This window comes from Euleptes europaea, chromosome 6 (genome assembly GCF_029931775.1).
Source record: "Euleptes europaea isolate rEulEur1 chromosome 6, rEulEur1.hap1, whole genome shotgun sequence".
NCBI lineage: Eukaryota > Metazoa > Chordata > Lepidosauria > Squamata > Sphaerodactylidae > Euleptes > Euleptes europaea.
The window spans coordinates 24,272,978-24,299,851 of record NC_079317.1 but is presented as its reverse complement, the minus strand read 5'-3'; the positions used below and the strand labels follow the sequence as shown (position 1 = coordinate 24,299,851).

Sequence of the window (26,874 nt, the reverse complement as noted above, 5' to 3'; positions counted from 1 at the left end):
CTGCTGGATCAGACCAAGGCCCATCAAGTCCAGCAGTCTGTTCACACAGTGGCCAACCAGGTGCATCTAGGAAGCCACTAACAAGACCAGTGCAGCAGCACCATCCTGCCTGTGTTCCACCACACCCAAAATAATAGGCATGCTCCTCTGATACTAGAGAGAATAGGTATGCAGCATGACTAGTATCCATTCTAACTAACAGCCATGAATACCCCTCTCCTCCATGAATATGTCCACTCCCCTCTTAAAGCCCTCCAAGCTTGCAACCATCACCACATCCTGGGGCAGGGAGCATCTCTTGTGTTCATGGGCATCTCTTGAAGACTTGCAGCTGACCATATGAACCAATTCCTTTGAAAAGCATTGTGTGTGAAGCGATGCTGGAAGTATTGTTTGTAGTGGCTGACCTATGTAACATGGCCCGTGCGCACACCAAGCCCCCTCTTGATGCTGCTGCAGTCAGCACAGGAGGATTATGTATGCATGAACCGGCATGGAAATCTAAAGATTCAGCTCTAATTTGGAGGAACGGGAAAGTTATTTCCCCAAATTGGATCCTGTAAAAAAATCAGACGCTTATCATTTTGGCCAGTGCTAGTCCACTGATATTCTCATGGTATACCCCCCGAAGGACATTAAGATCATCCAGTGAGAATTTTCTGGTGGTCCCTGGCCCTAAGAGCGTGTGGCTGTCCTCGATAAGAGCCAGGCTTTTTCGGCCCTGGCTCCGGCCTGGTGGAATGCTCTGCCTGGTAACATCAGGGCCCTGCAGGATCTGAAAATTTTCCACAGGGCCTGTAAGACAAAGCTTTTCTACCAGGTCTACAACTGAGGACAGCCGCTTATATCAGCTTATATCATCTTATATCATCTTATAACATCTGTACTGGCCTCCCCCACCCTTCCCTCCCTCGAGTGGGAATAATATAAATGGAAGGGTTGCCACCTGTATGGTGCCTACAGCTTATTTAGAATCTGTGTACCACTGTGTTAGGATTTTAGAGTTTTATTGTTTGGTTTTATTAAGGACTATGTATATTGTTTGTTGTGCTTTTAATGACGTTACCCGCCCTGAGCCAACTTGCTGAGGAGGGTGGGTTATAAGTCTAAAAATAAATAAATAAGTCTAAATAAAATAAATAAATGTGAGCTACGGAAGCTGCAAAGCAAAATTCCGGCTTTCTCCCTGGGAATCTGCCAGTGGAAAATGTTCCTGCTTTCCAGGAGTTCACTTAAGGTGCTGGCTGGGAAAACCCTCCATGTCCGTTCAGTTGTTTGGCTGAATTGGTTTGGACAGCTGCAACCTGCTATCCCCCGAGGGGGCAAGGTGGGAGGGGGGAGGCTGGGTTTTAATGAGAGATTTCGCAATCCAGGCTGTCTCACTGAAGGATGCGATGCACTGGAGTTACCCCGGTCTTTTATTGAATTGCAGAGCCTGCTGGAGCCGTTTTCAAAACTGCTTAGTTTTGTCATTCAGAATGCCGTCTTCACCCTGGCCTACTTGGTAGAACTGTGTGGCTTATGCCACAGAGCTTTCACAAAGGTAACGAACTAGTGGAGGGGGTTTATTCCATTTGAAAATAGGGATCCCCCCCAAAAATAATAATAACCCATGTCACTGCCTTCCAGCCAGGCTGAAATTAAGGCAAGCTTTGTAATACATGCTTTTGAAAAGAAAAAGAGGGATGCCATGGTATTCTGGGGTTGAAATTTTTGTTGAACAAAGCTTGCCAGAATCAGACTTTGACCGAGCCCCAGTAAGGTTTTTTGCAAACATTATGTTTTACCTCTTTGTTGCTGGATTTGGAGAAAATTCAACAACAGAACACAAGAATATACCAGGGTACCTGCAGCCTACCTAATAATATATTGAAGCAGCAACAACAATAGCAGTAGCACAACATGTAGACAGGTGGCACGTACTTCAGGCAAAATGCTTGGGCCGGGGTGTTAAAAATGATGCAAAAACATAATGTAAGCTATTCTATGTAAACTACTGCATGTAGTACAGTTTTTGTCATATTATTCTAGTGGATCTGAGGCACATGTTATAGTTTAGTGGATGCAGTCTCAATTCTGGTTCATGCAAATTGTCAAAAACTTGGGCTATTCAGTTCGACAGGATGCAGATATTAATGGTGCCTGACCTAGATGGCCTGTAAGACAGAGCTTTTCCACCAGGCCAGATCTCAGAAGCAAATGTGGGTTAGCCCTGGTTAGTACATGGCTGGGAGACCACCAAGGAAAACCAAGGTTGCTACGCAGAGGCAGGCAATGGCAAACCACCTCTGAACATCTCTTGCCTTGAAAACCCCATGAGGGGTCACCATAAGTCAGCTACAGCTTGATGACATAGAAAGAAAGAAAGAAAGAAAGAAAGAAAGAAAGAAAGAAAGAAAGAAAGAAAGAAAGAAAGAAAGAAAGAAAGAAAGAAAGAAAGAAAGAAAGAAAGAAAGAAGATGTTGCAACATGTCATGCTGAAGTTTTATCATTGGAACTCCAGCTGTATTGTTTGGTGCAAAAAAGGGGCGGATATAGATAAAAAACCACATTTACATTGGGCTGCTTTAAGCTTTGGTGGTCTGTGTGGGGGAAGACAGGTACCCATATTTTTCACCATCAAGGCTTAAAGTAAAGGGGGCATTTTCAACTAAGAGTGAAAGAGTTAACCCTCATTTCCTCGATGCAGCTACCCCTGTTCATATCTGTTGCAGTTTAGGGCCAAATAACACATCTGGAACACAGTTTCAGAATGTGTGCAGAGCCGACCATGGTGGCAAACTCTATTTCAGACTTGTATCTTGTCATTAGGGTTGCCAGGTCCCTCTTTGTCATCAGCGGGAAGTTTTTGGGGTGGAGCCTGAGGAGGGCAGGATTTGTGGAGGAGAGGGACTTCAGTGCCATAGAGTCCAATTGCCAAAGAAGCCATTTTCTCCAGGGGAACTGATCTCTGTCAGCTGGAAATCAGTTGTAATAGCAGAAGATCTCCAGCTAGTACCTGGAGGTTGACAACCCTACTTGCCATTAGGAGGCAGGGCACTCCAGCATAACATGTGCTTTGGTCCATTAGTATTTTAAGAGCATGTCTGAAGCACTCAGAACGCTTCCACTGATTATTGCAGTAACCCTTACAACAGCTCTATAAGGCAGGCCAGGATTATTATCTCCATTTGGTAGATCAGAATAGCAGCTTGCCCAAGGCCACCTGGGGGGAGTTCATGACTGATGCAAAGTTTGAGCCAGAGAGTCCTCTTGGCTTGCGCTCTCCGCCCCTGCACTGTGCCTGGTCTCGCTTGTCGTTCTTTGTCCTCTCCCCTCTTCTTAGTGTCATGTGCAAAAGATTACTATGTATTTGAGGCCTTCCCTGGTAGCAACAACCTGCTGGTCTGCATGTGCCAGTTGAAATATGGGGAAAAAACATGGAAAAGAGTTGGTTTTTATATGCTGACTTTCCCTACCACTTAAGTAGAATCAAACCAGCTTACAATCACCTTCCCTTCCTCTCCCCACAATAGACATCTTGTGAGGTAGGTGGGGCTGAGAGAGCTCTGAGAGCTGTGACTAGCCCAAGGTCACCCAGCAGGCTTCACGTGGAAACCAACCTGGTTCACCGGATTAAAATCTGCCGCTCATGTGAAGAAGTGGGGAATGAAACCCAGTTGTCCAGATTAGAGTCCACTGCTCTTAACCACTATACCATGCTGGACCACCACCATCCCCTGAGTATCTTCTCCATGGACCTTTATTTTTGCAGTAAAGCATTGTGGCAGAGCTGCAGCTAGAGTGCCGAGTGCTGCTTCTCTGTCTTGCCAGTGAGCCTTCACAGCCTCTGCACCATCACAAATTTTAGAGGTTAATTTTTTTTTGCAATAGAAGCAGCCAGCTATTTTTATCCTGCCCCCGGGGCAGGAATATCTGATGCTTTTCATGTCTCCGCATGACTAGGGTCCCCATGTCGGTTTGATCTTTTTTTATTTGAGTCCCCTCCCCCCGGGCACTAATTTGATTTTTCAGTGTCTGTGTCATTCTCAGCCGAAAACAGCTTTTCCTCCCTTTTCTGTGCCATTGTAACCTCAATATCACTCTTCTTCTTCATTTTTTATTGATGTTGCACGTTGGTGCTTTTTTAGATTTCTTATCAGCTGAAACTACTTGTTGAATCTCCCGGCTCAAAGTCTGACTGACCTCTTTGGGCACAGATGAAGTAACTACTACTAATATGCAGTTCTGAGCTAGATGTTGCAGCATGTTGACACTGATAGGGACATAGTGTTGTTCACAAGCATAGATGGCTTTAAAAGGGACTCTTAATCTTGAAGAAAAAATGAGTTCTGGTTCTCCCTTTTGAGGAGAACTAGGAACCATGTGGGCAGATGTCTGATGAAAGTTCTGAATGTAGAAAAGTCTGAACTATTAACAATTGTCAGTGGGATGGGAGGATTGCCCTTTTGAGCCCTTTCGGGTTCTCCTACAGCTGACATTTACTGCCTGTCTGATTGTAGCTGCCACATAACCCCAAATCTGGGTCTACTTTTGAGAGTGCCATCCAAAGCTCGGTTACATCTTTACAAGCCCATCAACTTTAATGGACTTGAAAGGGTGTGATTCTACTTAGGTTTGCACTGTTAGAAGCTGAACAAGATTGTGTTACATGCATACATGTAAAATAGATGTGTCTGTTAATGTATGTTTGTTAACTCTGGTTGCAGAATTTGATTCTCTCTCTGTTTTTGTTCCAATACTTTTGACCCATTTCCTTAATTTAGATGAACATCATGACAATTTTTGGTGCTCCTACCTTATGTACTGGGAAAGTTAAAGGCACACGATTTTCCAATATGCATGGTTGCCATTTTGTGTGAACAAGGTGACTTGCATATTTTCACACTGAGGCATGTGCAAATCCATACCCGCAACAATAAATGAACCTAGTTTTTCATTCACGTATGTGAATGCCAGAATGCCAGAATACCCTATTGGCCACTGCTCATGCTGGGAGCATCAAGTGTCTTGTGCTCTCCCAGTATGCAAGGTAAGAGCAACCAAAACGTAACATCTGAAAAGGACTTGCACTACTATAGCTTTGATACTTCCATTGAGTTCACATTTGGGTTTTGTGGAGCTTTTTTTGGCATTGTTGTGTCTGTACTGGAGGATTTGTAAAGCCAAGCCAGCATGGTGTAGTGGTTAAGAGCAGTAGTTTGGAGCGGTGGAGTAGGGCTGTTGAAAAAAAAATTCGGTAAAATTCGGATTTGGCAAAATTCGGCCCGTTTTTATTCGGGAAATGCCGAAGTCCGATTCGGCATGAGATCCGGAGTTCGGGGAAAAATTCGGCCGAATAAAGCCATTAAAAACACAATCGCGCCTTTCCACGGCTCCAGGGGGGCATTTTTAGGGGTAGAGGTCCCAAACCTTCAGTGTAGCTTGAGGGGACCCTTCTTGCAAGAACCCCCAAGTTTTGTGAAGATTGGGTCAGGGGGGGCTGAGATATGGGCCCCGAAAGGGATCCCCCCTCCTTAATGTGCATCTCTGACAATGGGGGTTTGCAATTAGCAGAGCTTGCCGCCCACTCCCGAAGCTCCCAGCCCCGACAAACAGCTGAGCTGGGGGGAACAAGGGCGGGGAGGTGCGAAGAAGTTTGCAAACCATGCAAAGCAACACGTTTGCAACCATGCAATCCATGCAAAGCAACATTTGCAACCATGCAAAGCAACACGTGATGCCTGGGAGTTTGCAAACCATGGAAAGGGACAGAAGCATGCTAGCTATGCATAAGGAGCAGAAGGGGGTGGAATTTCCCCTATGGCATCGGACTCGGGACCAGGAAAATGCATTCTTTAAGTCACAATTTGAAAATCAGTTTTGAGCAAGCATCAAAATAGACCTAACCGATCTTATGAATGAGGGAAAACCTGAGGACACACAACTTAAGTGGTAGTCAAAATTGGCATATAAAAACCAACTCTTCTTCTTCTTATCTCCAAAAACATGAGAGTAGAATTTTCTCTCATTCTAAGAAAAAAACCCAGATCAATAAACTAGAATTGTCTGGTGTCTCTCCTTGAAACCATAAAGGAAGCAAATATACATGTGCTTGCATTGGGGGGGGGGGCGGACGTTCCTCCTTGTCTTTTGATTTATGTGTTCATTAGGACAAAATGCTCAATGGAATGGAGTAGATGTTGTTGCCACAGCCCTCTGCAATAGGACTCACCCTTGTGGAACAGAAATCCTATGTCACACTGGGGAGAGGAGCTGTGGAAATTGGACAGAAGCATAAACATATATAGAGGAGGGGACAAGGTAGCTGCAGCGTGTGGTTCCCCAGAGGGGACTGAAATATATTTGCTCTTTGAGGCAAGCATAGACCTCACAGGGTTCCCCCCCACATGGTCATTTGGGTTAATATGCTCAGTCAAATTGTGTGTCCCCCCCGCCCCAGGATCCGTTATCAGCAATGCTTCTTATAGTCACTGCTAACTTTAATCTATTGTTTTCTTTGTTTTAGGAAAGAGATAAGTTCTATTTATCCCGCAGCGTCATCTTAGAATTATTGCAAGCTTTGAAATTAAAGTCACCTTTGCCAGATACAAATTTGCTGCTCTTGGTCCAGGTACCGAACCAATGCTTTCCTTTTTATTTTTTAAAATGTTTCTCAGTGAATATTTTTAGTGGTTTGACTCTTCTGTGTCAAAAAGCCCCCCTAAGCTAATCTAGTATCTCTAGAAGGTGTTTTTAACTTAAAACATGGGACTCTTATATTTGGTTTTTTATTTGCATAATACGTGCTCTGCCTGTCCATTTATTTTTCTCTGTCTCATATTTTTATTCTGCTTGTAATTATAATGGATAGCAGCCAACTTACAAATTAAGTTACAGCTATGACAATAAAATAATACATGGAGCCAAAACCCTCTTGCATGGGGTACATGTGATTTTTGCAGATTCCTCCTTCCCACTGCAGATCCTCCCCCATGTTTGCACCATTTCGGAGGGTCTTCCCACCTTCCAGAAGCCCCATGCTCCCTGAAGATCTGGTGCTGTAAATCAGGAGTTGGACCAAATGCCGTGGGGCATGAGAAGCTGTGGTAAGGAGGGGAAGTTGGGGTGAAGTCTCCCCTTCTTGACTGCACAGCTTGCTCCACTGTGTTTCCTTCACCACTGCAAAAGGGAGATGGAGGTGATTTCACCCAGTTTCCCCTTCATGCGGCCCCCTTCATAGCCTCTCTTTCCTTAGCTTTCTCACATCCTTCTCCCACTTCTTCCTCATTCACTTTCCCACTTCTTCTGCCAGGGCCTCCTTCCTTTGCTTGTTTGCCCATGGTCTCTCTTTCCTTTGCTGCTGCCATCTCTCTCCTTCTCATGTTTATCATTCCCTCCCTGGCTGGCTCATTCAACCACTTGCCTGCTGCAGCCACTGACTCTTCTTCCTTCTTCTTTCATAATTTTCATTTTCTGTGCTTCTCCCCATCTCCTCCTCCTCCTCACCTGCCTGCCTCCCTAAAAATGATGGCCAAGATCTCACATTGCCACATTATGAGACTTTAGTTTTTTTCCCCCTAAGACATTAATTAAAAAAAAACTTTTTGGATTTTGCTGCAAAACTTGGGGTTCTTCCAGGTTAGAGAAATACCTTCTATCTGTACCCGGCCCCGTTCTCTGGGTTTTTTGATCTGTAGAGACGCCAGGTTCAGAATCAGATATATGATGATTATGTAAACTACCCTGAGCATTCTGTTTTGTCTCTATGAAACTGACTGCCAATCAATTTCATAGGTTGATTTTGAGTTCTAATTTTTTGAGAGTGGATGAGAAAACACCCCTCTGTTTTCAGCAACAAGGCAGCGTACAGTGAACAGACTTTTTGTGCATGTTTGCGTCCTCTTTTGTATGCAAACACTGAGAAAGTTCAGTGTATGCATTTGATATAGTGCCATGGCCCTTGTATTCCAGCAAATGCTCGCACAGAAGCTTCCTTAAAAGGCATCTTGTGAACAGATGGAACAACTTTATATGGAATCAGGCCTTTAGTCCAAGCTAGCCCAGTATTGTCTGCTCTGACTGGCAGGGACTGAACCACCACGAACTGCGAGTGAACCCCAGAATATAACCCAGAATCCTGTACAAAATGCTGAGCTTTCATGCAGATGAATCAACATGAAATGGATTAGCTCAAGACAGGGTCTGAAAACCCCTGGCATAGCAGCTCCCACAAACGGATACAATCTCTGGGCTCTGGTATTATTCTTCAACCATACCTGCATTAATAGGGTTGCCAGGCCCCTCTTTGCCACCAGCAGAAGGTTTGTGGGGTGGAGCCTGAGGAGGGCAGGGTTTGGGGAGGGGAGGGACTTTAGTGCCCTAGAGTCCAATTGCCAAAGCAGCCATTTTCTCCAGGTTAACTCATCTCTATCGGCTGGAGATCCGTTGTAATAGCAGGAGATCTCCAGCTAGTACCTGGAGGTTGGCAACCCTATGCATTGAGCCGTGAAGAATTCAAGCTGCTCCAAAACTGGAAATGAAACCACACAGTAGATGTCATGCATTAGAGGCGTGCACTTTTCAACACATCGGCCTGGCAGGAGCTGTTCCCCATCGCAGAATGACTGGGCTGGCAATCACTAGCACTTAATCACTTTGAAATGACAAGGAACTGGGATGGAAGTGACCAGGACGGCCAAAGGCAGAAGGCAGAGCTCTGCAGGCTTGCTCCTTGGGTCACACACAGTTCCAAATGACTGACAGCTCCTTTTCCCCCTCTGATGTGCCTAGCCCAGCATTCAGGCAGAATGTTTCTGTGAGTCGTTGATTCTCAGAGCAGAGGTGCATTAGTCAGAGAAAATAAGCAGTTCTCAGAAGAGCAGAAAGTAACATTGATGTTTTGGATTACACGGGGTTTTGAATTTCCTTCAAAACAGCTATTATAATATCAGTATTGGGAGGAAGAAGCAGAGGAAAGAAAAACAGGTCCCAGGTGAAGAAAGGGTTGATGTTTGCAGGTACAATTTAGTTCAATCCCCTGTAATTAAAGGGGGGGAGTAGTGTTGTTTCTTAAAAAGGAAGGGGAGAGGGAATTTCTTTGTTAACGGATTGGATGCCAGAGTGGCAAAGCTACACAAGAGAGAAAAGGCAATTATTATGGGCACTGCCATGCTGTGGAGGTGACCTGGACCCTCCTGTGGGGTTACAGCTTCTCAGGACCAAGAGAAGAATCTTGCCCAGGTAGATGACTAGGAGGGAGGAACCAGATGAGATCTTTGTAATATTTCTGGTCCACAGATCAAGATTACCTGAATGAGGAATGGCTTAAAACAGCGTTAGTATCTTGAAGACCAAGTAAAACATCTGTCTAGATCAGATGTTTTTGAGTGTGAGGATACCATTTGAACATCAGAAAATTCCATGGACCCCCCAGATGATGATTGTCATACTATTAGTATACATTGATTGAGAAGATACATAATAACAAACAGCTACTATGAATTCAGTGATACTTGTAAATGAATTTGTGTTTTCTTAATCACAACTGCATCCACACACATTCTGGAAATAGTAACACATATACATGCGAGACAAATTATGTATTTGGTCTACAGAATATATGTTTTCTTATTTATGATACAGAGTCATTTAATGAGATGGCTGGTACTGTTTTGAAGCTTTCAGAGACTGACAATACAGAGCAGTGACTTCACACAGTATAAGAAAGCTTCATATGGTTGCCTACAGTTGTGTAGTTTGGATTTACTGATGCAGTTGCCTAGAATGACCCCTTTGCTAACACAGTTAGTGTGTACTCATGGGAATTTGCTTGAATACCCAATGTGTTTTCAGACAATTGGTGGATGATTATGTGTTTTGATTGCAATCCTGCTTTTCAGTGGTAAGTTGAACACACAAAGCTGCCTTATACTGAATCAGAACCTTGGTCCATCAGTGTCAGTATTGTCTACTCAGACTGGCAGCAGCTCTCCAGGGTCTCAGGTAGAGGTCTTTCACATCACCTACTTGCCTAGTCCCTTTAACTGGAGATGCCGTGGATTGAACCTGGGACCTTCTGCATTCCAAGCAGATGCTCTACAAACTGAGCCACAGCCCCTCCCCTCCCAAAGGAGCTCCCAGGCTTTGGAATTTAACTCAAACGTTCCTTGTGGAGACAATTCTCAACTGGGCAAGATCCAGGCTGTTTAAAGGGAGTCTGGCTGCTTCCCCCACCCATTGGCCCTGGACCTGGGTTTGTTTATTCATTTTATTTACAAAATGTATACCCAACCTTTCTGCCCAGATCAGGGCCACCAAGGCAGCTAACTGATAAAAAACATAAGTAATAAAAACATGTCTTGAAAACCATTAAAACCAAACAAAAACACCATTAATACAATTAAAACCAAAGCTAAAAATCACATACAAAAAACATAAAAAACAGCAATCAAAACCTAGGGCAGGAAGGAGGAAGCACTGAGGGTGCACCAGATGAAACAAAAAAAAAATCTTCCAAAATTGGAGGAGGCAGGGGGAACTCATCTCCAGAATACGCCCAGATCTCTGGGCATATGTGTTGAGCTGCAGGTCTTTCCCACAGTTGATGATGAAGTGACTACTAATCTAGGTGGCAACTAAATGAGAAGTCCTGAGGCACCTTAAAGAGTAACAAAATTTATTCCAGCAAAAGTTTTCTTGAGTCAGAGCTCATTTTAGACGCAAGAACTGTCCCCTGTACTTGCTGGGCAACCCTGGGGTGGTTGAGAGGGAGATGCTGTGTCCTGGTGACTCTCCTGGCCTCTGATGGCTGCCTGATGCACTCTGGGTCTTCCTGGGCTGCCAGAGATGTGAGATGGGCCAGGGAAGCCAGCTGACGGGCCCACGAGGAAGCTGCTGGCTGAACAGCAGCTCCTTAAAGGGCTGCCACCCAAGCCTCCATTGCTATCACTGGAGATGGTAGGGGGGCGGGAGATGGGAGCCAACATACCCCACATAGGCCTCTCATGAGTCTCTGTTCTTCTCATCAGTAGGCAAGTAGCGCTGTCTGGGCTGGTGCACACTTGGGGTCCTCTGATGGCCTGATGCTGCCTGCTTAAGAACATAAGAAAGGCCATGTTGGATCAGACCAAGGTCCATCAAGTCCAGCACCCAGTGGCCAACCAGGTTCCTCTAGGAAGCCCACAAACAAGACAACTGCAGCAGCATTATCCTGCCTGTGTTCCAAAGCCCCTAGTATAATAGGCATGCTCCTCTGATACTAGAGAGAATAGGTATGCATCATGACTAGTATCCATTTTAACTAGTAGCTGTGGCTAGCCCTCTCCTCCATGAATGTGTCCACTCCCCTCTTGAAGCCTTCCAAGTTGGCAGCCATCACCACATCCTGTGGCAGGGAGTTACTAATTTAACTAACTGGTTTCAACTGGGAGATGCAGAAATATGAATACACTTCCGTTTTTATATTGTAAAGTGTTTTTTTTTAATCTTATTAATTAACTTGTCAGCAGTGGTGACTATGAATAATGCTTTTTGTTTATCATGCAAGGTAACTATTTGTGCCCAGAAAAATTGCTACCCATCTAATCAGAGACTTGTTTTAATAAAATCACCATTTACCAATGCTAGCATTCTACCTCTCCTTTCCCCAACAAAATTGGTTAATTTTTTATTTCTCATCAGTTTGTTTGTGCAGATGCTGGAACAAAACTAGCTGAATCAACAATCTTGCCCAAACAGATGATTGCTTCTGTGCCCGGAGTAAGTATCAAAACAAATGCCACCCCTGGTTTGTTCTCTAACAATCTTCAGCATCTTTTAAGGTAGAGGCACCAAGGTTGGAGCTTAGCTGCTGGTGACTCTCCTTAGAAGAACTCCCAAGTTTGGTGAAGATTGGGTCAGGGGGTCCAATTTTATGGGCCCCCAAATGGAGAGAAAATGAGGCCCCATAAAATTGCCACCCCAATCTTTACCAAACTTGGGGCTTCTTGTAAGGAGACTCACCAGCTGCTAAGCCGAAAATTTGGTGCCACTACCTTAAAAAACAGCTCCCCTCAAGCCCCAGAGAGATTTCCCTTAGGCTACAATAAAGAAGAAGGGAGGGGGATTTAAACTTTAAAGCACTTGACCGAATGTGCTGAAGCAGGATTTTTCCCTTTTAAAGGGAGTTGTAGCTGGCCATCCTGAAATGATGGCAATAAAAGCAATTTTTTTCGGTTCTTTTGGGATCGGGATTTGCTGGCAACTGTTTAAAGGCGTCATTTTTTCCGGTTCAGCTTTGCCAAATTGTCCTATTTAGTATGTGGTTTCTGTGAAAACAACAGAAACCACAGACATTTGAAGCCTACTTAATCATAGCCATCAGTTCAATTTTCCAGTTGAACTTGCCCTTTGAGTCAACTGGTAGAACGGAGAATCTTGCCTTCCATGACAAGGATTCCAAGGGAGTAGCCCTTAATATAATAATTCTGTTGCAGAAAAAATAAATAAACAGTAGCTATGTGGCACCTTAAAGACTAACAAATTATTGTTCAAGCATAAGTATTTGCGACCTGGAGCGTACTTCATAAGCTACCAAGTAGACTTGAGTCCCAAATGAAATCTTATGCCAGAATACAAATTTGTAAGACTTTAGGGGCCAGAATCTTATGGCTTTGGAAGAAATGATGGTAGGGGGGATTATGCCACGTGCAAAGCAATGTGTTTAGAAGTATGGGAAGAAACAGAGTAAAATGAAAGACAGTACCCTCTGCCTCCAGATTGAGCCATTGTTATTCAAGAAACCAGCACACAATACCCCTTTTTATCATTCCGTCACTCAGTTTTGAAAGAAACAATGTGTGGAATCCCTTCCTCCAGTCACATTAGAAGACGGAGGACATTCTGACAGGGCTCTGTGTGACCTTATTTTTTTTTTTACTGCTTGTTGTCTTGTCAAGTGAATTGACAGGCATTGCACCAGAGAAGACAGAAGGTGGTGTAGTTCACCCCCATGTAATTTTATATTAACATAGAGAAATGAGAAATACTTGGGTTTACCGCTAAAGTCTGAGTAGCTATCCCCCCCCCCCCAAATCTAGCAAATAAAGCACAATTTGTTTTGTTTGGATCCAAACCATCCTGTCAAAAAGAGGTAACTTGTTATTAGGATGCAGAGTTGGTTGCCTCAGGTTGGTTGGGGAGCCAAGTCTAAATATTTCGATGCAGAATCAGCCAGAAACCTTCTAATTTCTTCTTTCTGTAACATTATGGTAATATATGGCTGCTCATTTCAGGTTAACAGGGCAAAAAATATTCACACCCCACTTACACTCAGTTGTACTTCTGCCTGTGTGAATCCACCACTGTAATTCATCTGAGAATTGCAATGTCTCTTATTGATATTACTCAGTTGCATAGTAATTCCCCCTACATTGTCAAGAGCCAGTCTTTTCTTCTACAACCTGTTTTATTCTCCATTAGTCAAGAGAACCTTTTTTTGTCTCCACTAGATGTGGACCACGGGGGTGGCATACCTTCCCACAAGAGCTTGATCTTTGTCCCACAGTGTTGTGAGACTATTTTCTTTGGGCTGGCGAGCTGTGAAGGAGCTTAGAATTTGACTATTGTGACTTGAGGAATTATTCTTTTTCTATATTTTAGTTTGGGACAGCAGCAATGGAGTGCATGAGACAGTACATTGGGGAAGTGTTGGATTTTATTGCCGATATGCACACCTTGACTAAATTAAAGGTGAGTATAGTGTCCAGGTACATCAGCTGTGTCTGTGGTATGGGACCATTAAATGTGATGGCATTCTGTCTGTAAATCTGCCTATCTATCTAAAACATCCTGCTTATTTGCTGAGAGGCAAGGCAGCTAATGAAGCAATGTCAAGGTGCCAGGACACAAAACAAAGTGGTCCATTACTGAGATTTTAAAAGGCACAGAGTTAAAAAAAAGTATGAACTCTCTTTCATTTTTCACCATCAGAACAGGTGGTTAATAACATAAGAACATAAGAAAAGCCATGCTGGATCAGGCTCATTAGTCCCATGGCCCCCTTCTCACCCACCCACCTGCGTGCTCCCTACCTGCCAGTGTATCATTTTCCTACATGCTTGTGACTTCTCCCATCCTTTCTCCAGTGATACTGGGCTGTCCATTAATGGCTTTCCCTGATTCTAAAATTTCTCCCAGTCTTAGGATTGATTCTTGGCTGTAGAGTCAATTTAAACGTTCATTCTTCTTTGCAAATGACGATCATATGTACTAATGTTCCTGGCGGCTACTAGTTCTTTGTTGGAGTATGCTCTGTTGCTTTGTTTTTGTTTTTCAATTAATGGCATTGGTTGCAGCCAAAAAATTGTGACGAAAGTTCTGCTTATGTCATGGGTCTTTCCTGTCTTTTTTCTCCAGGTGCAGACCATTATGTCCCCCAAATTATGCCTGCAGGGTTTAGGAGATATCTAGGAAAAGCATAGGACATAGGGGGTGGGGGCGTGATACAGTGAGAGTAGGGAAGGAGCAAAAACTGCCTGCACAGACAGCTATTGGATACAACTCATTGCGAACCCCTTTGGGTCACATAACAATAATCACAATCTTCATAATTTTTGTTGAAATTGAAGAACGTTCCAGTGCTCTTGTTTTTAAAATGCCTTTCATATTCTTATGTGTTCCTTCAATTCACTGAATGCCCTTGCACCCTAGAGTCACATGAAGACGTGTTCCCAACCGCTCCATGAGGACACTTTTGGTGGGCATCTCAAGGTTGGTTTATCTCAACTCGCTGCAATGGAAATTTCGCGGGGCAACCACAGGGATAACAAGGCTGTAGTTCGCTACCTACCTTGGCTTTATCACCCTCCATCTGCAATGCAACAGGGGTAAGACATAGTTAGTCATAAATATTGTTATAAAAGTGAAATTTTGAATGGGTCACCAAATGGTATGATTGAGATGGAGAGGAGGAGTGATGTTAATCTCCAGGCAGGCAGTGTTCAAGACGAGTCCATAAAATGTCCACATAGTTATGTCCCAGACAGAGATTAAGATAGCAATGTACCCACTAGTTGGGAAGAGGGGTGGAGGAATTGCTATATCCTAATGTCAAAATATTGTGATTCAAGCACTAGGAAAATATGATATGACAAAAAGCAGACCATGAGGAAGGACATTCCTGCAACCAACAGTTGTGCATTTACTCCTTGAAAGAACTGATTTTCTGGAAAGTCCCTTTAATGAGTTTGACTCTTATCTTGCATATGTTTTGCATCCATTTAATAACACTAATAATTCCTAGCATTTCTGTATCACATTTCAGGTATCCAGAGCACTTCTTATGCTGGCACAGTAAACTTTACAATCATCCTACGATAGGGTTGCCAACCTCCAGGTCGTAGCTGGAGATCTCCCGCTATTACAACTGATCTCCAGCCAATAGAGATCAGTTCCTCTGGAGAAAATGGCCACTTTGGCAATTGGACTCAATGGCATTGAAGTCCCTCTCATCCCCAAACCCTGCCCTCCTCAGGCTCTGCCCCGAAAACCTCCCGCCAGTGGCGAAGAGGGACCTGGCAACCCTATCCTATAGTTAGGTCCATAATAATATCTCAGTAATAGAGGCTGAAAGCACAGTATAGCTTTCCTAAGGTGAATTCATGGCTGAACGAGGAGAGGATTGAATGGTCTCATAGACCATTTAGTGATATTGCTAAGCAGAACATGACACCACTAGGCTTATGCTGTAATTAGAATAGGTGTGGCAAACTGTATATCATCACCACTAGAATGTTAGATCCCATCGTTATTTAGCAAGGAATAATTTATTCCTGAACCAGTTAGTATGAGAATCTTATAATACAGACACTATAATTGCTTTTATATGCTTTTATGCTTCTTGGTTTCATTGGCTGGTTTTTAATGGATGCTGACTTTAATGCTTTTATGGTTTATGATCTTATCTTTTATGTTGTGAGCCACCTTGGTGACATGTCAATCTGACATGTGGCTTACTCCTTGAAAGCCATCTGAAAACGTGACATGTCAATGTTTAAAATTAATAATTTTCAGAAATAAGCTCGGACCTGCCTATCAGCGAGCAATCACTTTATACAGCATCCAATAGAAACAGAAACACATGCCAAAATCTTAAGCTAGACAGTCCTTTCCCCCAAAGAATTTACCCAAAATTTTAGGGAGTTCATGTATTTGGCCTCTGTGTGATTTGACAATGATTTAGTAAACATGCATGATTTCGTGAAGGTCCCATTGCTATGAAAGTGCGTGCTCTTAAACTATAGTTACATGCCTGCCCAGACCAAGAATAGCCCAGTCTAGCCCTTGATTGGAAGCTAAGCAGAATCAGCCATGGTTAATATTTGCATGGGAGACCATCATGGAAGACCAGGGTTGCAATGCAGAGGAAGGCAATGTCAACCACCTTTGCTCAACTCATCCTGAAAACACCTGGAGGGGCTGCCATAAGTTAGTTGTGACTTGACAGCACTTAATTATAATTATTATATGCAACTGTGATTCTTCTTTAAACTGGAGAAAAATGTGATTTTTGAGAGAAAGTTTGAATGAGATTTATCAGCTCGTGGTGTATATATCCGTGTCCCTCTTTCATGTCTGGTAAACAGGTTTTACTGTCATTTAAAATACTTAATCTATTTGACCAAAAGATGAAAGTAGGGCAAAAGAAACGTTGGCACAACCCATGGTAAGTGATTCCATGTTCAAACCACACGGACCTTCCTCAAAAATCATTGCCTGTTTCCAGACTTAAAATAATCTATGGGACACAACAGGTTCCAGCCATTATGTTGGCCCGTAAAAATACACAGAACCTCTTTTTTCCATTAAACTGTGCAACAGCCATGTTCAGGAAGGTCTTTTGAAGGAGTGAGAAACTTGCACACAACATGCTTTCTATTATTATTCTTTTCCAACAGGCCCAAAGAATTCATTGAATGCGTAACTCATATCCGCCTGCTCTCGTGGCTTCTTTTGGGGTCGCTGACTCATAATGTTGTCTGTCCGAATTCCCCTTCGGTCTGTATGCCCATTCCACTGGATGCCGGCTCTCATGTCGCGGATCACTTAATTGTGATCCTGATTGGGTTTCCAGAGCAGTCCAAGGTATGAGAATGAGTGATTATTCTGAATCAATGACATTCAGTTCAGCGTATTGTATAGCTTGTGTGGTGCTGTGGACTGACTCATCCCTCGTGTCCAAATTAAATTCCATTGAATTATCAAAGCTCTGTGTTGTTTTATATAGGACATATTTTAAATTTACAGAGATACATTTGAATTTATTTGTATCCTTTTCTATCTGTAGATTGTATAATTTTTTTACATTAAATCAAAAAGCAAAATCCCCATAAAGAAACAGGATTTCCCTAAATAATTTGTACACACCTCCAAAAGAACTGGTGTCCAGTGACAGTGATTCTGAGAACAGCTTACTGCTGTCAGGCCTATTTTTTTTATTGGGGAGCGGTAGTGGTGGTGACTGAAGCCAGTTCATCCATTACTTGCCTCTGCATCCACAGGGCAAATGAAGGCTGTATCAGAGATCTTTCTAGCAGGGAGGGGGAAGCAGGCTCTCAGCAGCGTTTAGTCTTCTGACCAGTGACTGAGGCCGGGGTGATCTTCGCTTTCCTACTGTACAAGCTGAAAAAGACTATCCTGAGAGAAAGCCACACTGAGTTGACCCGAATTAGGATTTGGAGTAGACCTGCTGCAAAGTGGGCTTAGAGGCTGAAGATCCCCCCCCCCAATAATCACCTTTATAATTATTCTAGGTTTGGTGTATTTGGTACCAACATGGGCAAGAAGCAGGTTTCCAATGAGACCTAGAATTGCTACCTCAGAACACAGATGCTGGCCGTAGCCTTTGAAATCTCTGGCTAATGCAAGCGATGAGGCACCTCTGGCTCCTCCCACCCATACTATGCACAGTCCTATTGTGCCCCTCCCAAATTTGCTGTACTGTACCCATGTATTAATTTTAACAATACCTAACATGAACCAGCTATGGAGACACTGTAGCATCAGACTCCCTCTCAGTGAGAAGTGCAGCCATGGGACTGATGAGCTAGGATGTCCACCAAACATGACCATACTACAAAATGTGAAGCAAATTCTAATTCTATAAACCTCTCTGAAACAAGTAATATCTTCCTTGGCTACCGTGAATTTGCCCACAGGTAAGAGACACTGTTTTATACAGTAGTTCCCAGCGGCTTTATGGATTTCTGTGGGAACTTCTCAGACCCCAAACTATTGTAGCGGCCTAAGAAGATTCTGGCAACCGTTGGCAGAAGCTGCAGTAGTCCACTGATCAAGAGCGATGCCCTCGCATACTCCAAAGAACTCTTGTGATTTTTCAAACATGTCAAGTTCTCTATCCTTTCCATCTAACGTTAGCCTTTGAATGTAAACGAGGTATTTCAATATGAATGTGTTGACATATCACTCACAGTATGCTGACAGGAAAGAAAATCTGAAGGGATCTTGACAGGAGGGTATTTGATTAGTATTACTTTGACAGGTGCGCATGGAGTAGAATAGGGAACGTTTGCCCTGTTGTATTTTTGAGGCAGAGTGTATGCACCCCCCATCATGGCACTGTTTGAAAGGAGCCCCCTTTCCCCCGTCTTATTTCTCTTCAGACATCCGTCTTGCACATGTGTTCCCTCTTCCACGCCTTTATATTTGCCCAGCTGTGGACTGTATATTGTGAACAAGCAGCGGTGGCTCCAACTGTTCAAAATCAGAACGAATTCAGCTTCACGGCCATCCTTACAGCCCTGGAATTTTGGAGCCGAGTGACACCGAGCATCCTCCAACTGATGGCACATAACAAGGTGGTGAGTCAGATGGAGAGATCAGGTCTAGTGGCCGTTTCAGCTGAGCCAAAAGCAAGGGGTTTATAATTTAAATGTGACAATCCCATTAGGGAGTTCGTCCAGGTAGTCGGAAGTCAATAGCAAGGGTAGAGGCATTCAAAGTAAAAAAAAAGTTACATTGAGGGAAGAATAAGAGCTGGTTTTTATACCCTGCTTTTCTCTACCTTAAGGAGTCTCAAAGTGGCCTTACAATCACAATCCCTTCCTCTCCCAACAACAGGCACCTTGTGAGGTAGGTGGGGCTAAGAGAGTTCTGAGAGAACTGTGACTGGCCCAAGGTCACCCAGCAGGCTTCATGTGTAGGAGTGGGCAAACCAACCCAGTCCCCCAGATTAGAGTCCATCGCTCTTAACCACTACACCTTGCTAGTGGGGGAGGGGGGTGTCAATCCTTTCAGGCTATCTTTCCTTTATCCCTTAGAAGCTCCTTGATCCATTGATCTTGAGCAGCACAAATCTAATGTTTGAGGGATATCAGGACTTAAATAAATCTTGCCACTGACAATGCAGCCTTGGGATCCCTGACAGTTAATAAAAAAGGCATTATGTCAGAGATAGAGGCATTAGATTTATATGTTAAAAGGGGGGAGATATAATGTGATCAAAGTTCCTCATAAAAGCAGCATTCCAAGAGAGCATGAGCTAATGAATCAAGAGAGCCAGAAGGGCAAGGACAGGTCCTGTCTGGGTATGGTATATTCAAAATCCTACCCTCCCAGGCTACCGTGTATAATACCCTGAGCTTCTGCTCTCACATTGTCAGTAGAGTCTAGTGAGCAAAACCTGGACTTTGATAGGGGGAGAACATAATTAAGACACTTAGGGGAATTGGTTCCTGCAGAAAGACCAAGGTACAACCACGTTTTGCAGCTGTCTAGGCTGAATAGGTGGGTGGCATGTGGAGGAAAAATGGCATATGGGTCCCTCTGAAGGAGGACTGTATTTATTTCTTTGATGCATTTCTGTATTGCCTTTATCTCAAGACATCTAAGATGGTGAACAGCTTAGAATTTGAAAAGGCAAAACAATGAACAGTACACACAAAAAAACCACAACCTCTCAGGCAATTGGTTGTTTTCTCAGGAGCTGATCGTATGAGCTCTCTGTCGTGTGTATCTCTCTTGCCCTCCCCTCTGGGCCTCTCAGGTCTTGCAGCAGCTACAGAGAAGGCTGCTGAGATACTCAAAGATCAGCCACATTGGAGAAATCTGGGACCCCTCTTCAAGCCAGCGCCAGGGACTGAATTCTCAGATTCTCTGAAGGGGGGGCGATCGTCTCCTTCTGCCCCATCTTCACCATAAAATGCATAGGAATACCATTCCCTCTCACTGTTTTGAAATGCAATGATCTACTCTTTACCAAGTAAAGTAAGTTACCCCCAGAGGAGCTAATTTTTTTAGAAATATGATAGGGAATCTATACTCAGTTTGGTCAAGCACTGTAACTTTTCTGTTTGCCTTGATTTACTTCTGTATTTACATAACATAAAGCTTAAAATAATGGCTTGGAGCCTATGAACACATTCCCCTTTTTCTAAAACTTCCATGTGAGCAAGAGCCTCTTGAAAAGCACTGATGCTGCACAAACAAAAGGTTTAGTGGAAGAGGAAGCACACTGCCAGGACCAGGGTATACAGCATCAGGGTGTATGGTCTGGGACCTTCATACCTTCGGGACCTCCTCTTAGGATTGCCAACTGCCAGGTACTAGCTGGGGATGTCCTGCTATTACAACTGATCTCCAACCGATAGAGATCAGTTCACCTGGAGAAAATGGCCGCTTTGGCAATTGGACTCTATGGCATTGAAGTCCCTCTCCTCCCAAACCCCGCCCTCCTCAAGCTCTACCCCCAAAATCTCCCACTGGTGGCAAAGAGGGACCTGGCAACCCTAGTTCACCTGGAGAAAATGACCACTTTGGCAAGTGGACTCTATGGCATTGAAGTCCCTCCCCTTCCAAACCCTGCCCTCCTCAAGCTCTACCCCCAAAATCTCCCACTGGTGGCAAAGAGGGACCTGGCAACCCTAGTTCACCTGGAGAAAATGACCTGGCAACCCTCCCTCCTCTCCTGGTACACCCCCTGAAGGACATTACATTCTACAGACAACAACCTATTGGTGGTTCCCTGCCCTAGGAGTGTGCAGCTGTCCTCGAAGAGAGGCAGGGCTTTTTCTGCCCTGACTCCAGTCTGGCGCAACTCCCTTCCCAGTAACATCAGGGCCCTGCGGGACCTTAAGGAGTTCTGCAGGGCCTGTAAAATGGAATGATTCCACCAGGCCTACAATTGAGGGCATCGGTGCTGGCCTCCCTATCTCCTCTCTTCTTTGATTTGTCCATTTTATGAGCTGTAGAGGGTACTGTCTAACTGTCGCGCTCTCAGCAGTTATTATACTCCAATTGAGTGCCATCTGCTGTTTTAATATTGTTGTCGCTTTTAATTGTTAGATTTTACTGGTTTGAAATATATTTGTATTATGGTATTTATATGTATGATTTTAATGTTGTTACCCACCCTGAGCCCGGTCTTGGCTGGGGTGGGGGCGCGGGTTAGAAATTCCAATAATAAATAAATAAATAAACGTAGGTCTGGGAAAATCCTGGAGATTTGGGGCAGTGCCGGGGGAGGGTGGAGTTTGGGGAGGGGAGGGAGCTCAGCGGGGATGTGATTCTGTACAGTCTACCATCTGAAGCTGCCATTTTCTCCAGGAGAACTGACATCTGTCATCTGGAGATCATTTGTAATTCGGGGAGAACACCAGCCCCCCCGGAAGATAGCAACCCTATACACAGAACTTGTTCAGAGGACCCAATCCAATATTTACAACATCAAAAATAGTTTCTGCAAGACATATTTCATGTTTAGAAGGGAAATTGATATGATATATATTAATGGCTCACTTACGGATGCCAGCCTCCAGATGGAACCTGGGGATCCCCTGGAATTAAAGTTCATCTCCAGACTACAGAGAGCAGTTCCCCTGGAGAAAACGGGTGCTTTGGAGGGTGGGCTCTATGGCATTGTACCCCAGTGAGGTCTCTGTCTTCCCCAGGCTCCATCCCCAAATCTTCAGGAGTTTCCAGATCTGGACCTGGCAACCCTAGGCTCACTGCTGATTCAGAACAGTAAATTGGTTCAGTAAGGAATAAGTATGATTTTGGAGCAAGCTAATTTTCAGAGACAATCCGGTAAATTTCAAAAGAAAACACCATTCCAGCTCTATGATTAATGGCAACTGGCCAGGCCCAGGATGGGACGTCAAAGGCATAAGTGGACCAAGGATGCATAGTTGCTGTGGAAGTTTTCATGATATGTTGCACAAGGCCTTTATTTTATCTTGACATACTTTTTTGCCCCTCAGATGGTAGAGATGGTGTGTCTCCATGTGATCAGCTTAATGGAGGCTTTGCAGGAATGCAATTCCACTATTTTTGTCAAGGTGAGTTTTGATGTCTTTATTTCTTTAGATATTTACACCCCACTTTTCTCCCCAGTGGTGATCCAAATCAGCTTAAAACCTCATTCCCTCCCAACATTAACCCTGTGAGGTAGGTTAGGCCAATGAAGAGCGACTGGCTAAAGGCCACCCAACAAGCTTCCATGACAGAACAGAAGTTCAAACCTACATCTCCCAGACTGTTCAAACCTACGTCTCCCAGACTCTAACCACTCTGTGATGTTGGCTCTCAATCTTACACTGAGAATCCATTTCAAAACAATGGCTAAGGTCTAAAAGGCTGTGCCTACCCTCTGTCTCTTGAGATCTCTGCTCTCCACTGCCACTCCCTGGCTCCCTGAGAGGAAACTTCTGAAAGCTTAGAGAGACGGGGATTCTCCAGAGTGGCATTCACTAACTGCAACAAGCACTATGGCACTTTTGACTTCTGGTATTGTCTGTTACACTTTGAGCCCCACTTTTCCTCCATTTTATCCTCCCAACAACTCTATGGGTTTCGTTGGCCTCAGAGAGAGAGAGGGAGAGTGGGAGAGAGGGGGAGACACAGAGAGAGACAGAGAGACAAAAAGACTGAGAACTCTTCCCAGTTTCATGGCCAAGTGGGAATTTGAATTCCCACTTGGCCATGAACTGGACTTTCAAGTCTGACACTCTACCCACCACACCACACTTGCTCTCTGAGGGCAATAGGACCTGAATTTTCCCTGGTCTGGAGTTAGCACAGGAAATTAAAAGTTACACTAAGTAATAACAAGGCACTGGTAATTTGATGCAGCTGGAAAGCTTTAAGCTTAGCTTGTATGTCACTTGGCTGTATCCCTTTCCAAAAAGGATGTTGTCATTTAGAGCAAAGGGAGAATAGGGGAACTTGTGATTAGTTCATTCCAGCATTCTCTTCAACAGGTTCTTATGTTACATAAAAACAAAATATGAATGTTTGTCATATTTTTATGATGAAAATGTTCTTGCAGTGGCACAGGGGAATGAGTCTTCATGGCACAGGCATAAATTTCAGCCAACAAGACAGGAGGAAACTTGGCTTATTTGGCCATATTTCCAATAGTGCCTCCCTTCTCTTAGACAAACAACATCTGGCCTTAAGTTACTTCCCACTCTGGAGAGACACAAACAAGAGCCACTCCCCAGTGCAATTGTGTAGAGTTCAGACAGCAGGACTGCAAGGGTTTGTTGGGACCAAAATGTCTTGCAGCTCTTGTTTGGCACTGTAGTGCCAAATCAGAAGAATAGGATAAGCCCCCCCCCCCCCCCGCAAAAAAGCACCATATGACTTACTGGAAAGATGAGAGAGGCTACAATCTCTAGGTTCCTCTAGCTCTAATATTGTTTATAGACACCATCTCCCCTCTGCTGTTTCTCTCATTATTTCTCATGTTATTGGTCCTCCTAACTCAGTATGGGCAGCAGCTCTCCAAAGTCTCGGGCAGAGAATGGTCTTTTTCAACATCTGTAGCCTAAGATCTTTTAACTGGAGATGCCAGGGATTGAACCTGGGGCTTTCTGCAGGTGTTGTGCCACTGAACTATGGTCCCTCATTCTTTAAACCAAGAATATTAGTTAAACTAAGAACATTAGTTGTTAATTATAACAAGACTGAAACTATAACAGATTTATTATGGTCTTTGTACTATTACTAATACTGAGTTTCTCTCCTACAGCTGATTCCAATGTGGCTACCAATGATCCAGTCAAATCTAAAGGTAAGTGATCCCTTCCATCTATGTATCCCCTCAGCACATCCCTGACTGAAATCTTGCCTGCAATGCCTCCATCTTGTTCTCCATCCAAATTAGGTCTATCTTCCAATTTTGGTTTGCTCCAGGGTTATTTTTACTCTTTAAGCGATCTCTCCCTTCGTAGGGCTTTTACGCTAGCAAGACTAAATGCTTTCTCGTCGGAAGTCTTATTTGGGAGATTTAATAATACCCCCTTGGAAAGGAGAATTTGATGTTGCAGCATGAATCAGATAGCTTCCATTTACCATATTTTATTGGAATGTGAAATGTTAGTCGATTAACGCACCAAACTTTTAACGCCGTTAATTGTAAACAGGAACTCTTTTCCTCATTCCCTTTTTAGATTCCTAATGAATGGTTACGATCCAAAAATTACAGAAACAGTAGCCATGTTTTTGAAGGACGCCTCACTGATTAAGATCAAATAAAAAATACAATAGCTGATATCATCATTTGTCTATTTTAGATACCTGTTTTATATGTATTCCAAATTCATTTTATTTTGGCATACTCCATTTTATCTATTGATATTTTATTATCTGATTAACCATGGAATGTCCTGAATGACTCGCTATGCCAATAAAGGTTTTGAATTGAATTGAATTGAATTAAGTGCACTGGATTTTGTGACCAAATCCATTTCAAGAATTCCAGTTGGTCATAAAATCCACCCAGGTGGAACATATCAGTGTCTCTTAAGTTGGTGTGCAGAAGAGGGGATTTTGCATGTGGTCATCCAAGATATCATGGACCTGGCTCACACATGTACTCTCATCACTTGTTTGGCAATTGGGTGCTGAATATGGGAAAGGGTTCCATTGAAAAGCAGTGCGATTAAGCTGATATACATCAAAATGGAAAATGTCTGTGGTGTCATATCTGTGATGACCTGCTCTCACATGCAAATCATCATTCGATGTTGCAGTAATTAAGCAATAAAACATTAATATGAGTCAACGCAGCCTTTAAGAAGAGCCCTGTTGGATCAGACCAGTGGTCCATCCAGTTCAGCATCCAGTTGCCCTGGAGGCCAACAAAAAGGTTACGGAGGCCGAGGTCTTCCCTTGATTTCAACTCTTAGCACTGATATCCAGAGCTTTACTGCTTCTAAACGTGGAGGTTCCTTTTAGTCATCATGGCTAGTGGATCTATCCTCCACGAATCTGTCGAATTCCCTTTTAAAGCCATTTAAAGCCTTGAAGACTGGTGGATAAATATGTGACACGATTCTTTCAGAAAGCTCTGCAGGTGAAGAGATATGAGATGAGGGAAAGTTCATTTGTGTTGTGTGTGTGATTCAGATGTGCGAACAGTGGTACTTAGTCCACAGCTCTCAGAGAGCCACTTTTTGCAATGACCACCAGCTAAAAGAGCCACATTCAATTCCATCTTTGTCATGAGGCCTGTACCTCAGGAAGGCCCACAGCTTACCTGTATCTTCAGTGGTGGCTGTTTTGAGGTGAAAACCACCGGCTAAGCCCCAGTGGGCAAGGAAACATGGGGCATGTGCCATATTGGGGGATAGTGCTCAGAAGTGCCATAGGTGGCATGTCAAAGAGCCACTGGTGGCTCCAGGTCACTGAGTGAGCATCACTGCTTTAATAGAACATAAGAAGAGCCATACTGGATCAGACCATGACCTATCAAGTCCAGCAGTCTATTCACACAGTGGCTAACCAGGTGCCTCTAGGAAGCTCACAAGCAAGACAACTGCAGCAGCATTGTCCTGCCTGTATTCCACAGCACCTACTATAATAGGCATGTTCCTCTGATCCTGGAGAATACTGAGGACATTGGAGTGTTGCTTTTTAAAATGGCAGGGGACCTACAGAGAATTGACTTGCTTCAGGCCCTCAGAGGTCATAAAATGGGGAGATTTGACTTGGGGGAGGGGAAAATCTCCCAGTTTGTCACCTCCCTCCGCGATTCCTCGCATGACCTTAACTTGTAGTAATGATAACGGTTGGGTTTTTGTGTCGGTGCTGAAGATTGACCCAGGCATTAACCCAGAATCCTTTGTCTGTTTCGACAGCATTTATCTGCAGGGCTCCAGCTTCGCCTGCAAGCTATTCAGAACAACGTGAACCACCATAGCCTTAGAATGTTGCAGGGGTCCGGCCAGATGAGCACGATCACCGCCGTCCTCCGCAAGTGGCTGCAGTGCACCCAGTTCAAAATGGCCCAAGTGGAAATCCAATCGTCTGAAGCAGCATCTCAGTTCTATCCTTTATGAAGGGCGCAAAATAAGCTGGAGGCTTCAGTTTAGTCTAGCAATAACAGGGCTCAAGCTAAAAGATAAAACACCATTTTTTTAAATCTCCTAGATACATAGAAAGAGGTGAGCTGGTTAGTGGTCTGACTGGTCTTGGTACCCATAACCACGAGTATATCTGTGCTCAGGTGAGCAATGCCCCATAAAGTCTATGGGACCTGATCTCTGAAAATGAGGATTTGTTAAGTTAAACCTGATGTATATATAACAAGATGTTGAAATAGTTTCATTTCTGTATTTTTTTAAATGACTCCCCCGTTATCTTTTTTTTTTAATTTCAAAATTGTATGTAGTCAAAGATATACCAATGAAAGTCCTATGCTGCTCTTTTTACATTACTACAAAATAAGCAGGGTTTTTAAGATCCTATCTAATGCCTTTTTTTCTGTCTTAAAGCTCACACTCGGCAGTGCAATAGAACTTGTCGCTGTGAAATAGTGCTTATGTTATTGAGGCAGTTTTTTGTTCCAGATGCTCGTGACGACTTGCAGGCATGGCCAGCGTGGAGGGGGGGGGG

The 26,874-nt window shown here is 43.8% G+C and overlaps 1 protein-coding gene across 1 annotated transcript in view; it reads left to right on the top strand.

Moving 5' to 3' along the window:
• The window catches only part of UNC79 (unc-79 homolog, NALCN channel complex subunit), a 138,628-nt gene extending 112,253 nt beyond the window's left edge, over positions 1-26,375 (top strand). Inside the window, exons 43-52 of the mRNA XM_056851568.1 lie at positions 1,433-1,543; positions 6,509-6,613; positions 11,662-11,739; positions 13,621-13,710; positions 14,671-14,846; positions 16,917-17,103; positions 18,642-18,839; positions 22,236-22,313; positions 24,008-24,049; positions 26,118-26,375. Of these exons, the coding sequence (XP_056707546.1) occupies positions 1,433-1,543; positions 6,509-6,613; positions 11,662-11,739; positions 13,621-13,710; positions 14,671-14,846; positions 16,917-17,103; positions 18,642-18,839; positions 22,236-22,313; positions 24,008-24,049; positions 26,118-26,318 (1,266 nt within the window). The 3' untranslated portion in view covers positions 26,319-26,375. The remainder of the gene's footprint in view (positions 1-1,432; positions 1,544-6,508; positions 6,614-11,661; positions 11,740-13,620; positions 13,711-14,670; positions 14,847-16,916; positions 17,104-18,641; positions 18,840-22,235; positions 22,314-24,007; positions 24,050-26,117) is intronic.
• Positions 26,376-26,874: the final 499 nt, after the last annotated feature.